Raw genomic sequence first — 12,468 nt, 5'->3', positions numbered from 1 at the left:
TTCACAGAGAAGGAATGAAAATGAATAAGTACTATAGTCTCTCCCCATATTGCTGAAATAAACTTTATTGGTCACTAACACGGATGTAAAATATGGAGAACATATAGAACACGCTTGCTCACTTTGATTTGAAACAACTGATAAAAAAGGATGCGTTCACTGTTGCTCAAAACTTCTGAGCGCTGTTGACCAGGGCGTCTCTCTCGGTCACAAGTTCGCCATAGCGCTGCTGGAGCTCCCGCTCTCGGTCCATCTGACGCTCCACGTCCTCGCGCAGTGCCTGCACGCAAATTAAAATGATGGTCTATTTTTTAAATATTCTGAATGTGAGTGAGTGAGTGAGTGAGTGAGTGAGTGAGTGAGTGAGTGAGTGAGTGAGTGAGTGACCTCCAGTCTTCTGGGAATGGCCAGATCTTCTTGTTTCTTCAGCTGACTGAAGGTCTCCAACTCCGTGGCCGCTTGCTCTACCTGGTGGTGGGGGGGGGGGGGGACATGACATATGATCCATTGATGAAATTGAGCATTTAAAAATGTGTGTGAGGAGTGGAATTTGGACCTGCTCCCAGAGCTCGTTATGCTGCTTGAGGAGGCCCAGCGCTCTGGACTGGAATCCCCCAAGGAGGATCTTCAGCTTCTTCTCCAGTTTGGCTGCCTTGCGAGCCTCTGCAGTCATGTGACCACGGTTCACCTGCGCAAATTGAGCAAAAAAAAAAAAAAAAAAATTAGCACCCACATACAAAAAAAGAAAAGTTATAACTCAAGCCGCTTTTACATGTAAATAGCCTAATCCGTTCCAAGCCCCCAAAATGCTCCGAAACCCCTTAAATGAATATTTTAAATTGTAAAAATGCATCAAAAATGCTAACAAATACATATTAGAATGACATTAACGCAGAATAACCAAAATATATCATCTAAAGAATTTAAAAAATAAACACTCCTAAACCCTTGATGGTGCTGGCGTGTTGGTGATGGCTGTGATAACGTATAACATGACGGTCATGTTGGCATGAGCGCTGGTGTCTCGTGTCATACGCCAACAATGTGGTTTCTTGAATTTTCTCCGTATTTTTCCACCGAGGCGTTTCGTAAGCTGATTTTTCCGTAACAAGAGGCATTCGTAACTTGAGCTATCAGTGTGTTTATTTAGTAAGAAGAAAATGAAAATCATGACATAAGCGCATTGGCTTACTTCGAGTTTCTTTTCCACGCTCTCGATACGATCCTTTTTGGACGCCATGGTGTATCGGGTGTATCGGTTCTGCCCTGGCAGGTACAACACCTGCAAACACACGCACGCAGACGTTTGTTGATGTTTTGGATTTTTTTTTTTTTTTTTTTTTGGCTGGAAACACGAGGATGAAGGGTGACCTCTCTGTAGCATTCGTCCCACACTTGGCAGTAGGCCTCCATGCCCAGGTCGCCGTGGCCCATGCCCACCTTCACCACCTCCATCTCGGCCGCCAGGATGGCTTTGGCCTGAACGGACCGAAAAACAAAACAAAAGACGCAACATTGACCGCTATGGACATGGACGGTTCATTTCAACCGGGCTACTTTGGAATTTTTCGAGCAGCGGTGTCCAACCTGCGGTTCCGGGGGCATTTGCAGCCCAATTTTTAAAGGGGCCGTAACATGATGGGAGAAATTTCAAACATCTTTGTTTGAGGATTTTCGTCTAGCTGGAATTACTATTTTTCATCTTCGCTTCTGAGCTTTTCGGTTTACTTTGTTTTTTTAATCTTTAATTGTTGTTGGCGTTGTAAGAGGAGAGCGGCGACCCGACCTTGTCCATGTCCTCGGTGGTGACAACGCGGTAGGGGCGGGCGTCCAGGTAGGCCACGTGCACGGCGTTGTTGGAGGCGGCGGCGGAGGCGGCGGCCCCCCGGGCCTTGGCGCGCTGCGGCGGATGGTGCAGGCAGTCGTAGTGCATCATGGTGATCATCTCCTGCTTGATGAGCTCCTCGGCCACCTGCAGGTCGCTCAGCGACTCCATGGAGGACGGCCGCAGCACCGACTCGTTCACCTCGACGCACCAACAAACGGGTTCAGCGCTATGGCGCGCGCATGAAAGTAACGCCAAACACTTCCACGTCGATTCCGTTGCCAGGTGGAATTCAACTCGGGTTCCCGAACTGTGAGGCGAACGCGCTAACCACTGTGTCACCGAGTCACCTACATGCAAATGTACTTACAATTTTCCAGGGGGAAAAAACTGAACTATTTATTACACTTGGGACAACTTTTTTTTTGACTAGAATATGTGCATAAAAAGTGCATAGTGGGCCTCACTTGCTTTTTAATTACCCAGTACATTATGAACCTTCTGAAGCCGACTGGGTGTGTGTGTGTGGGAGTGGGAGGTACCTCCGTGGGTCTGGGCAGGCTCCTCTGGATGGCAGTATGTCGCAGCTTGAGCTCCTTTTCCCTCTCTGCGTCTCGTTGCGCCTAAAAAGAACAAACACACACACACACTGGTGTGAAATGCATCAAACAGCATCATGCGGCGTTTGGAAGCATCTGAATTGCAAAATGAAGGCGGCAGAATTTAACGCCACCAAACGCGTGTGAGCGGGACCTGCTTGCGCGCCTCCACGTCGGCGGCGTCCTCCACGTAACCGAGCTCCATCTCGGTTTCTTCCAATTCTTTCTCTGCGTTTTCGGGCAGGACGATCTCAAAGTCGTTTTTGGGCACAGGGAGTGACAGCAGGCCCTGGCGCAGCTGCTGAATGCTTTCTCGTTGCTGTCGAGGAAAGCAACGAGTCACGTTCGCTGGCAGAAAATGATGCTGAATACTTACTTAGAATCAGACTCGAAAGAAACAAAAAAATCTGATCTGACACAAAAAGTGACTTGGAAAAACAAACGGCAATTAAAAATTTAAAAATGGCTTCGATTGACTTAAGAAAATAATAGTGCACTTTTAGGGACCATTTTAAATCATGTTTCTAAAAGATGCACTTTTCTGAAATTTTTTTTCATCCTAATATAAAATCCCCTCTAAATATTTCAAACAAAACGAAATAATAAAAGTCAAATAAAATCTGACTATTAAGCATTGGATTTGTTAGAAATAAGTACGGAAACTTTTTTTTTTTTTTTATTGAAAAAGCTACATCTCTTACCTCTTTAAAAAAAATTCATAACTTTTTTTTTTTTGCCCTTACCAAATGTTTTGCATAGGTCGGGTCAGCCAGCTGCTCCTCTGTGTTGATGTTGAGTTTGTCCCTGAGCGGCGTGCGCCCGGGTGTCAGACCTGGCGTGGCGGGTCCACGAGGGGTCAGAGCCCCGCCCACTTGCGGGGTCATGCCCTCCGACCCCTGTGCCTGCCCGGGGGTCCTGCGGAAGACAGCGTGGCGAAAACCATTCGGGACCATGCCTGCGTGGACGGAGGCGCACTCGCAGCCATTACCTGAAGGGGGTGCTGAGCACGGTGTTGGGGGTCTGCACCTGCTGCCGTTGAGGCGTCACGCCGCTGAAGTCGCTCTCGTGAAGCGGCGTGTTCAGGCCGCCCTTCAGCGGCGTGTCGATGTTGGTCAGCGCCATCAGGTTCTGAGCTTCCTAAAAAAACAAACTGAGTTTTCGCACTGATTTTGAAGCCATTTTTTTTTGCAGGGGGGGGGGGGGGGTGAAGCTCGGCCGACCTGCATGATCCTGTCCTGAGCGGCAGGCGTGCGCGGCGTACGCAGCCCGGCGTTCATGTTGTTGGTGATGCTGTACTCGGACAGCAGCGCCGAAGAGGCGCCGTTGGCGCTCTCGCTTTCTTCGGCCGCCTGACGGGCCACCTCGCTGGCCACGCCCATCTTCACCACCTCCTCCAGTTCGGCGTCGCTGATCTGTCGGGGAGACAGGTTTTTGATTTGTACTTCAGTGTAGAGTCCAGGATATATTGACCACCATGCAAATGTAGAGGCGTTCCGATATATGGATACAGACGACCCTCCATTTTTTATTGCTATTTGGGTGAATTTGACGAAAATGCGATTAGAAGTCTGAAGCCCCAGACTTCAGCGGTTACATGGATCACGGCTGTCCAATTCCAACACATGGTGTGTGGCTCTAAAATGCTGAAACTACATTTCTAAAATGGGCATCATGCGGTTTACCTGGGGCGCGGGCAAGACCAGTTTGGAGCGCTTCTTGGTGAACTCGGCCACGCCGCTGGTCTGCAGGATGGCGGAGGGCAGGTCGCTCTCCTTCTTCTTTTTGATCTTCTGCTTGTCCCTCTTCCGGTCCCTGTCCTCGCGCTCGCTGCCCAGACGCAACAAACGTGCGGCGTGAGGACCGGCTCGTGGCGCGCGAACGCTAACGCGCGACTCACTTGCGCAGCTCGCCGTCCAAGTGCTGCTGCCGCAGACGCTTGAAGTTGGGCGCCAGCGGGTCGTAAATCTCCATGCTGGTGTCGTAAAAGCCCTGAAAGAAGACGGAACGGACGCTCGACATTTCAAACCGCCAAGGTAGCCACGGATGCCGATGCGCTCACTGCAGCGGGTTTCTTCTCGAAGGGGATTTCGGCATTGTAGTCCACCCCTCGCTTCTTCTTCCTTTTCTTGCCGATGTGGATGCCGGCCGCTCGCAGCTCCCTGCGCTTCTGCAGCGCCGCCAAGCGCCTGAGAGCGGAGGAAGAAGGAAGGCGCCCGGTGAGCTTCGGCGGCTTTTTCCCGAGCAAAAGTTGCGCGGGACGCAAACGGCACCTGGCTTCCTCCAGCTGCTTCTCTCGAGCCTTCCTCTTGGCCTTCTTGCCCTGCGTGTTGGCCAGTCGAGCTCGGGCCTCCGACAGCATTTCCAGCTCATCTGAGAACCGGTTCAAGTGTGGATTAATGAAAACCACGCAAGAGAACACCACACTGAGTACGGGGAAAGTATTAAGGGCCACCTTATTTTACTATTTTTAGACGTTAACTTATTAAATATTGTAAAAGATAAATCAGACACAAATTTGCACATCACAAACATAGAGCTAGCCAAAACGGCTGGCCGTCAGACGGACGTACCTTCGTCCATGTCCACAGGGTCGGGCCTGGCCGGCTTGGTCTCGGGGTTGGGATCGATCTCTCCCGGCTTCAACTTCCTTGGGTCCTCTCCGACTTCCTCCTCGTTGTCTCGCTGCGCTGCCTTGTCGCTAAGAAAAACAATAAAAAAAAGAAGACGTAATAAGTCAAAGGCGCGTGCCGGCGCGCCGGCGTCGGGCGTGCGAGCGTACAGCAAGTATTCGTAGTGCTCCAGACACTGGGCGGCCGTGCGGCCTATGATGGGCGCAATGGTTCGCCACTGGGTGGGCATCAGCTTGGCCAGATGAAGCAGTTTCTCCTCCTCCTCCCGGGACCACTCCGTTTTCTTGATGCTTGGGTCCAGCCACTCGTACCTGGGGACCGAGCAGAGACACTTTGGGACCGACTCCGTTTGAGCCGGGACTCCAAAGAGGCGGGAAGGGCAAACTCACCATCGGGCTTTGCACTGCTTGGCTGACTTACGGTGCAGCAAGGAGGCGATACGGGACCACTGATTTTTGCCATATTTCATCACCGCTGCCTTGAGGATTTCATCCTGGAATTTGCAAATGGCTGTATTATTTACTTTGTGAAAAACTGAATTTCAAACGGGCACAACTTTCCATTTGTGCTCAAACCCCTAAACAATTGAGTGTGCTTGCATTTAAATACACTTTTACTTGAAAATCACAAATTCTATATAATGATTTTCAAATCATTTTCACGAGTTGATGGTTTATCTATTTTGATTTAATGTCATTTTAATTGAAATCATGATTGGTCACAGTCATCCCTGCTTTACAATTACAAGTCAAAATGAACTGTTTTACATTTTATTCAAGGACAGTTTGGAGGTAGTAGGTATTTGGATTAGCTCCAGTAACCTGTGCGAATGACGTTCAAAATGAATATGAATTATTTCATGACACATACACTGTCTTAAAAAAAACTAGCGCTTTATAATGCACGAGTCTCCTTAGAGCTGTAGCTAGCTTGAGCTATGTGAAGCTCTTGCGCGTATTTATGTCGGGCTAGCGGGGTTAGCAAGAGGCTAACCAAGCTAGCCGTGTCAAGGCGTACCTCCGTGTTGCGCCAAACACCCCCTTTTATCATAATTCGCGGCATCTTGGCGGCTTCCTTGTCCTCTTCTCCCGCAAGAAAACAAAAATAAAAGTACGGAAACAAAAAAGTCAGGAAAAATGTACACAGCCCGCGTCGACGGGCTGGAAAATAAACGAGGGCTCGCGAGGACAAACAGGAACCCTTCCGCTCTCCTTCTTCAACTTGGAAAGAAGCGAAATAAGACGCTTTGCGGTTCACTACTGCCCTCGTTAGGACAAACGAGTAACAACACAAGTTTTCCGCAGTCACTACGCTCACGTCAGATGGACAGGAGTTTAAAAAGTCGTTAAAATGTGATTGCAAAATATAAAAGAAGAAGAACCCTTAAATTATGATACTTATAATAATTGTTTGAAAACTTCAAACGAATTTCAGTAGAAGTACGTAGTCTTAGTTTTGTTGACAAACATTAGGTACATTTGTTCACCGGATATTTATAAATAAGCGAATCACTGGCTTTTTACTGCTGCCAAGTTGACTATTTTTGTGTTTAGTCCGAATTGACCTCATTTGATCCATCAATTGCTGGTATAAATCAGATATTTATGACTGTGCGTTTAAGTTGGTGGTAAAAGTAAGAAAAAGAAAAAAACTCAACGCAATATCTGACATATAATGTATTTATTTTAAGAGACACTTAACCCATTGCACACAAATAATACCAGACTACAGGCACGACACAGAGAACACGTTAAGATCCACGTGAGCACAGACATGCACCAAGCGGGCCCCGGCACGGTCGCTGGGAGACGAGCACTGCGTGACGAGAGCGGAACCAAACAGGGGACATGGGGGTTGGGGTGTTGGGGGGGGGCTATAATCACAAAAATATTAACACTGAGCACCATAAAAAACAATAAATAATTTCAATATGGTCATAAACATTTATGTTCCCTACGAATTAGCGGACTTTCCCCTTGCGCACGCTTCCACGCAAACTCATTCATACTTTCTCAGTGTTACAATAGTGTGGGAGCAAAGATACACGGGTGGGGGGTGGGGGGTGGGGGTCTACAGGCGATGCTTAGCTTGTCGGAGGTGAACACATGCAGACCGATATGTACAAGTTCAGCTGGTGGCCCTGAAGGCCCCCGTATTGGCCCCTCCCCTTCCCCGCGCTCTACTTGAGGTCTCCGGCGTCCCCCTGGATGGTCTTCTTGATGCGCAGCAGCATGGTGGTCAGCCACTGGTCCAGGCGGGACACCGAGTCAAACTCCTTGACGGCTTCGGTGAACGCTTCGCTGTTCTGTTCCTCGTGGGCCTCCAGGAGTTTCTGGGTACGCAAAAACAAAAAAAAAACAAAAAAAACGTTTTTCTGACTGCTTTGTCTTTTGGAATTTTTTTGTCTTTTTTTTCCTGTTGTTTTGAAATCTTTATTTTATTCTAAAAATAGAAAAAAATACCCCCCCTCCAAAAAAAAAAAAAACAGAAAAATAATGCTAAAAATATTTCAAAACAGGGAAAATTAGAACAAAAATATTCTGTAAAAAAAAGGAAAACTAACCACATTTTGTTGTCAGGGGGGCCTGTTTTTCCTATTTTTTTGTTTTATGGAGGGATATCTTTTCAGTCATATAACAAATCTTAAAAAAAAGGAAACAAATCACCTTAAAACAGAAACTAAATTACAAAGGGAAAAAAGAAATTCTGAGTTATAAAGACAGTTCTGAAAAATATCAAAAAGTGAGTTTGACCTGATTTTGACATGAAACAAAAATGACCCCCTAATATAAAATATAAATGTGGGGAAAAAAACTTCCAAAAACCAGATGAAAACAATGAAGTTAAAAAAACGAGGCCAAATGAATGAAGTACAAGCGTATGAGATTATTTTGGTATCATCCGACTTTCCTGAAAAATGTTTAGAGGAGCCGCGAGGAAAACGGGGAAAAAGCTCCAGCTCCCGAGGTTCAGCGAAAAGCGAAGCACTTTACCTTTAACAGTTTGAGCTCTCTGGAATCTGAGAAAGCGGGGAACATCTCCTCATATTTCTCGACGGCCAACTGCGCACACAGCGTCACGTGTAAATGCAAGTCAATCGGCAAAAGGGGAACGGACGGGATCCGGGCGCCACCTTGGCGTTGAGCTCGTCCACGATGAAGTGACACAGCGACGCCTTGAAGAAATACTCCTTGGCGTTGTACTTCAACAGAGGATTGTCCATGGTGCTCATGGCCACCTGACGCGCGCGCGCGCGCGCGCACACGTTGAAAGCGCGGCGCGCTGGGTTCCGCCTCGGCGGCGATTCGCCCCGGCGCTACCTGTTCGTAGATCTCGATGGCCTTCTGGTACTGCTCCAGCTGGGCGCTGTAGTGCCCCACCTTCAGCAGACATTTGTTGGCCGAGCTGAAAGCGCAAAGAGAAATCAAAAGGAGGAGCGTTTTGGGATTCGGCCGCGCCCGAAACTACCTGTTGGACTCCTCCCCTTTGTAATAGTCGGCCGCCTGCTCGTAGTGGGCGATGGCCTGCGGGACGGCGAGGACACGCGCGCCTCAGCAAAGCTCAAATGGCGCCGGGCGCCCGTTTGGCTCACCTTCTCGATGTCCACCAGCTCCGACTCGTAAATCTCCGCGATGGTGATGTGATGTTTGGCGGCGATGGTGAAGCGACCCTGCGGGTCACGCGCCGTCACGTTAAAAGGCATTCTTATCGTCGGCGGGAAAATCTTGGCGTCTACGATTAGTGTGTTGAAAAGCCAAATTTGCTTTCCACTTGCTTGCAGCTGAAAATAATGGAACGGAAATCTCGAGAACACAAGGGGCCGCAAAGCAGTGCGCAGATTGACGCCGCCGCAAAAACAAAAACAAACGTGTAGTCGCAGGCGCTTTGACGCAAACAGAAAATAAGAGCAATTACTCAAAAACGCCTGAAGAGGGAGACAAAACAACATGAACGCAGCCAACTCCCACAGGTCATGTTATGAGTTACAAACAAGTACCAAAGAATTCAGTCATAATGTGCCGATAATTTTTCCCCTTTAAAGATAAGTTCTAATGAAACAAATTGGACATTTTGTGTGATGTTCTATTAGCATTTGTGGTTATTTGTTGTGGGTTGTTGTTAGAGTTTTTTGCTCTTTTCTGTATTGGGCTTTTCTGTCTTTTTAATTGTTTTGTGCTGTGGGATTTGTTTATATGTTTAAGTTCATGTTTTGCTCCCCTGGTGTCCGTCCTCGTCACTGTGATGCGTCCATCTGCTTCCCTTGCGTTGGCCAATCAGCTCCCTGTTCTAACCGTTTCTTGTCCCGGCGTTCCCTGTTGTCTCGTCGGTTGTGAGTGTATTTACTTTTTTGTTTCCTTTCCGTTCTCGTCGGGTTATAACAGTTCTGAACTGTTACGATCGGATTGTCTTTGTGTCGCTGTCTAAGCGTAGTTTGTCTCTGTGAGTTTTATTCCCGTTTTTCTCTTTGAGCCTGTTCAATTGTTTTTTTTTTTTGGTTGTTGATTTCAGTGGTTTTGGTTAGATGTCACTCACCATGTCGGTGTAGATGTCGATGGCCTGATTTAGACAGTTGATGGCCTCTGCGGGAAAAGGGATAACGTGCATTCGTTTACACGCGCGACTCCCGCACAGCGATTTCGACGGCGCTTCTCACCCTGCGGGTCGGCCTTCTTGTAAGCGTTGCCGGCGTCCACGAAGCTGGTGGCCGAGTCCAGCTTGTTTTGAAGCTGCATGTGGAGCCGCGCCGCCTGACAGAACGCGTTGCCGGCAGCTAACACACACACATAAGAGGCTTTTCTATCGTAGAGGGGACATATCATTGACAGAGTATTTTCCTACCCCCTAACCATCACAACAGATTACCTAACCCTTACCTGGCCTTGACTAACTTCGATCAAAATCCAGAAAATGGAAGGAAGGAATTGATTTGACCCCAGAACGGTGTTTTTCCCACTTCAATATGAAGAAAATAATGCAAGCCATAACTGCAATAGGTAAAACTGCAAGAGGTGAGGTCATAAATGAAAATCTGTGTAGTATTTTTTTTCTTCATAAATAAAATTGCTATGATTTGATTGGTCAGACTTCAAAGGTAGGAAAATAGCAAAAACTTTAAAAAAGTGTGTATTTCGTATATATTTTGCTGAACAGGTTGAGCACATTATTTTCCACTTTCAATTCCGCTGAGTCATTAATGGCCGCCGAGCTAGCACGCTCGTGTGTCTGATGGTCATTTTGTAATAGTGCGTGTTTTCTCACCGCTCCAATTCTTTGCCATCTTGAACATGTTGGCTGCCCTGGCGTACATCTCACATGCATCCTCCACTTTGTGGTTTCCGCTGGAGGGCATGTTCACGCACACACGCAAACAAACACATACACAAATACAATCAATCTGTGTGAGGGTACTACAAAGTGCAGGTGAAATTTTAACAGGATTTCCTCTGGTATCAGCAAATTCAGTATATTGTTTTTTAACACCACGACAGGAACAGTACATTTGTATTTTCAAATCAAGAGTGAATTAAATGGAACATGAAGCAAATGACTGCATTATTCCCATGACACCTTTGGAAAAACATTGTATATGCTTTTGTTTTGTTAAGTTTGATAGGGATCCACATTGTCACTGACGACAAATTTTTGGCACGTGACTCAGAATAAAATGCCATCTGACTTCTTGACTTGCAGAAACACAAAGAGATACCACTACAAAATGTACTATATCAGATAATACACTATACACAAAGAAGAATGATGTACGCCACGCTCTTCGCTTTGGTGCTATGCAAAAATTCTAAAGTAGGCCACTTGGACAACGAACGTGACCCATTTCAGTCATCAGTTTTGAGGACGGCGTCTAATTACAGATCTCATGTCATGTCACAGCGTTCACGATTGAAAAAAAGAAAGGAAACACACCGACTGTCACTTGGTTGCAATACCGTGGTCATGTGCAAATGTTCAGAAAAGATGAGGCAGCAGTATTACCAGTATTGATAGCTAAAAACGCTGTTTTAATTTCTTTACGTCTGTGACTTTCCAAAATCAAGGTCATATACCTTTTTTAATTCAAGGAGAATGGGCACTCCTTGTTTATTGAATTTGTAATCATTTTTGTCTTAATTACTGAAAACGTTCGAAAATAACTTGGGTCAATAATGCTAATACGCTAGCGAAAAGACGCGATATCACGTGATTTGAGGCGAGCACCCTCTCGCGTGCACCTGACGCGCATGCGCGTTTGGTCCTCACCTCAACGCACCTAAACTATAGTCGCCCAGAGCGACTCGGGCGTGATGCTACGACCGTCGTCTCGCGTCTCCCGGCCGGCCTCGCGCTCCGCGCTCACCCGCACTCGGGCAAGGCGCTTTGGAAGGAAATGGAGAAGGGGGATCCGCACGCAGTGCGTGGCAGGCCCCGGCAACGCGCGTGACGACGTTTGAAGTCGAAGCAAGGACACGCACGAAAAAACAAGCAAGGCACATGAAAGGCGCGTAAAGAACGTCACGATTAAAAACAATGGCGTCCGAATGGCTCGACCGTGCCGCATAAAGCAACACTTGACCGATGTAAACAGACGCGCACGCGCACAGGTCAAACGGCCATTTACCCGAACATTCCGCCGAGAAACGAGCCGGACGCTTTGACCTTCTTGTCGGCTTCGGCCATGAGCTGCATGGCCTCCTTCTCTTTGCCGCTGTTGTCCATGGTGGCGAAGCGCTGGCTGGCTGTCTGGCGAAGGCGAAGGTGAGGGTGAAGGGGGGGCGACGCCACGAAAACGGCCCGCGATGTTCCGCAGTGAAGGCGAAGGCGAAGGCGAAGCGGCGGGGGCGGAGGCCACGAAACGGAAGAGCCCGCTGTGGCGTGAGAAGGAGGCGGGAGGGAGGCGGCGGGACGGAAGAGCCCGCTGCTGGTGCTGAGGCTGAGGGCGGCGCTCTTCTTCGACGGAAAAAAAATGCTCTCGGCTCGCTAGCGCCACCGGCTGGACGAAGGTATCACTTGTATAACAAATATCTATTTTCTCACTATTAGTTTTAAATGATCTTAGTTCTTGTAAGACACCTTTTACTCCATGTAAAGGAAAGCACTCTATAAATGCGTTGGTCAGGGATTTTCAAACATGGCTGATGATGTCAATACAAATAAAGTTTAAAGGGAAAGTACCCGGAAATACAGACGGATACAATTATGTCACTAACATCAATATGCAACTGTAGAAAACACACAATAAAGGCTTACACTTTTTTGCCAAGGGCTCACTACAACAACTTAGCAACAAGTTGTTTCATGTTCAAATCAATTTGTTCTTAATTTGAAAAGAGATCTGTGCTGTTCCTATCATTTGGACTTTGGCTTAGCGTACAGTCGGAAGATTAATGGCCCTTGCTTGGGAGAATGGGAGAAATACACT

At 47.5% G+C, this 12,468-nt stretch overlaps 2 protein-coding genes across 2 annotated transcripts; both read right to left on the bottom strand.

Moving 5' to 3' along the window:
• Positions 1 to 47: 47 nt before the first annotated feature.
• On the bottom strand, positions 48 to 6,267 carry cdc5l (CDC5 cell division cycle 5-like (S. pombe)). Its single transcript, XM_088420843.1, has 19 exons — positions 6,072 to 6,267; positions 5,444 to 5,547; positions 5,204 to 5,365; positions 4,995 to 5,122; positions 4,695 to 4,794; positions 4,484 to 4,610; positions 4,322 to 4,413; positions 4,107 to 4,251; positions 3,645 to 3,836; positions 3,413 to 3,561; positions 3,168 to 3,339; positions 2,579 to 2,743; positions 2,368 to 2,448; positions 1,787 to 2,026; positions 1,372 to 1,479; positions 1,193 to 1,282; positions 557 to 688; positions 388 to 468; positions 48 to 280 (listed from the first exon to the last, which is right to left on the bottom strand). The coding sequence occupies exons 1-19, from the start codon at positions 6,114 to 6,116 to the stop codon at positions 167 to 169; spliced, it is 2,427 nt and encodes an 808-aa protein (XP_088276969.1). The 5' UTR covers positions 6,117 to 6,267; the 3' UTR covers positions 48 to 166.
• A 452-nt stretch (positions 6,268 to 6,719) lies between these two features.
• napba (N-ethylmaleimide-sensitive factor attachment protein, beta a) lies at positions 6,720 to 11,976 on the bottom strand. Its single transcript, XM_088421808.1, has 10 exons — positions 11,668 to 11,976; positions 10,314 to 10,393; positions 9,709 to 9,825; positions 9,588 to 9,634; positions 8,647 to 8,724; positions 8,523 to 8,578; positions 8,375 to 8,459; positions 8,188 to 8,292; positions 8,048 to 8,116; positions 6,720 to 7,386 (listed from the first exon to the last, which is right to left on the bottom strand). The coding sequence occupies exons 1-10, from the start codon at positions 11,763 to 11,765 to the stop codon at positions 7,234 to 7,236; spliced, it is 888 nt and encodes a 295-aa protein (XP_088277934.1). The 5' UTR covers positions 11,766 to 11,976; the 3' UTR covers positions 6,720 to 7,233.
• Between the last annotated feature and the right edge of the window lie 492 nt (positions 11,977 to 12,468).

This window comes from Hippichthys cyanospilos, chromosome 8 (genome assembly GCF_059441005.1).
Source record: "Hippichthys cyanospilos isolate Australia breed blue-spotted pipefish chromosome 8, RoL_Hcya_1.0, whole genome shotgun sequence".
Taxonomy (NCBI): domain Eukaryota; kingdom Metazoa; phylum Chordata; class Actinopteri; order Syngnathiformes; family Syngnathidae; genus Hippichthys; species Hippichthys cyanospilos.
Note: the sequence above shows the minus strand (reverse complement) of the source record. Positions and strands in the feature narration are given on the sequence as shown.

Bases quoted from the DNA above. Each gene is read 5' to 3' on its own strand.
- cdc5l (XM_088420843.1), bottom strand. From the start codon at position 6,116: ATGCCGCGAATTATGATAAAAGGGGGTGTTTGGCGCAACACGGAG. The intron at 3,562-3,644 runs GTCGGCCGAGCT...TTGTTTTTTTAG, and splicing joins CTCAGGACAGGATCATGCAG to GAAGCTCAGAACCTGATGGC. The intron at 281-387 runs GTCACTCACTCA...ATTTGCGTGCAG, and splicing joins CCATTCCCAGAAGACTGGAG to GCACTGCGCGAGGACGTGGA.
- napba (XM_088421808.1), bottom strand. From the start codon at position 11,765: ATGGACAACAGCGGCAAAGAGAAGGAGGCCATGCAGCTCATGGCCGAA. The intron at 9,635-9,708 runs GTGAGAAGCGCC...CTTTTCCCGCAG, and splicing joins CAAGAAGGCCGACCCGCAGG to AGGCCATCAACTGTCTAAAT. The intron at 8,460-8,522 runs GTAGTTTCGGGC...TTGCGCTTTCAG, and splicing joins AAAGGGGAGGAGTCCAACAG to CTCGGCCAACAAATGTCTGC.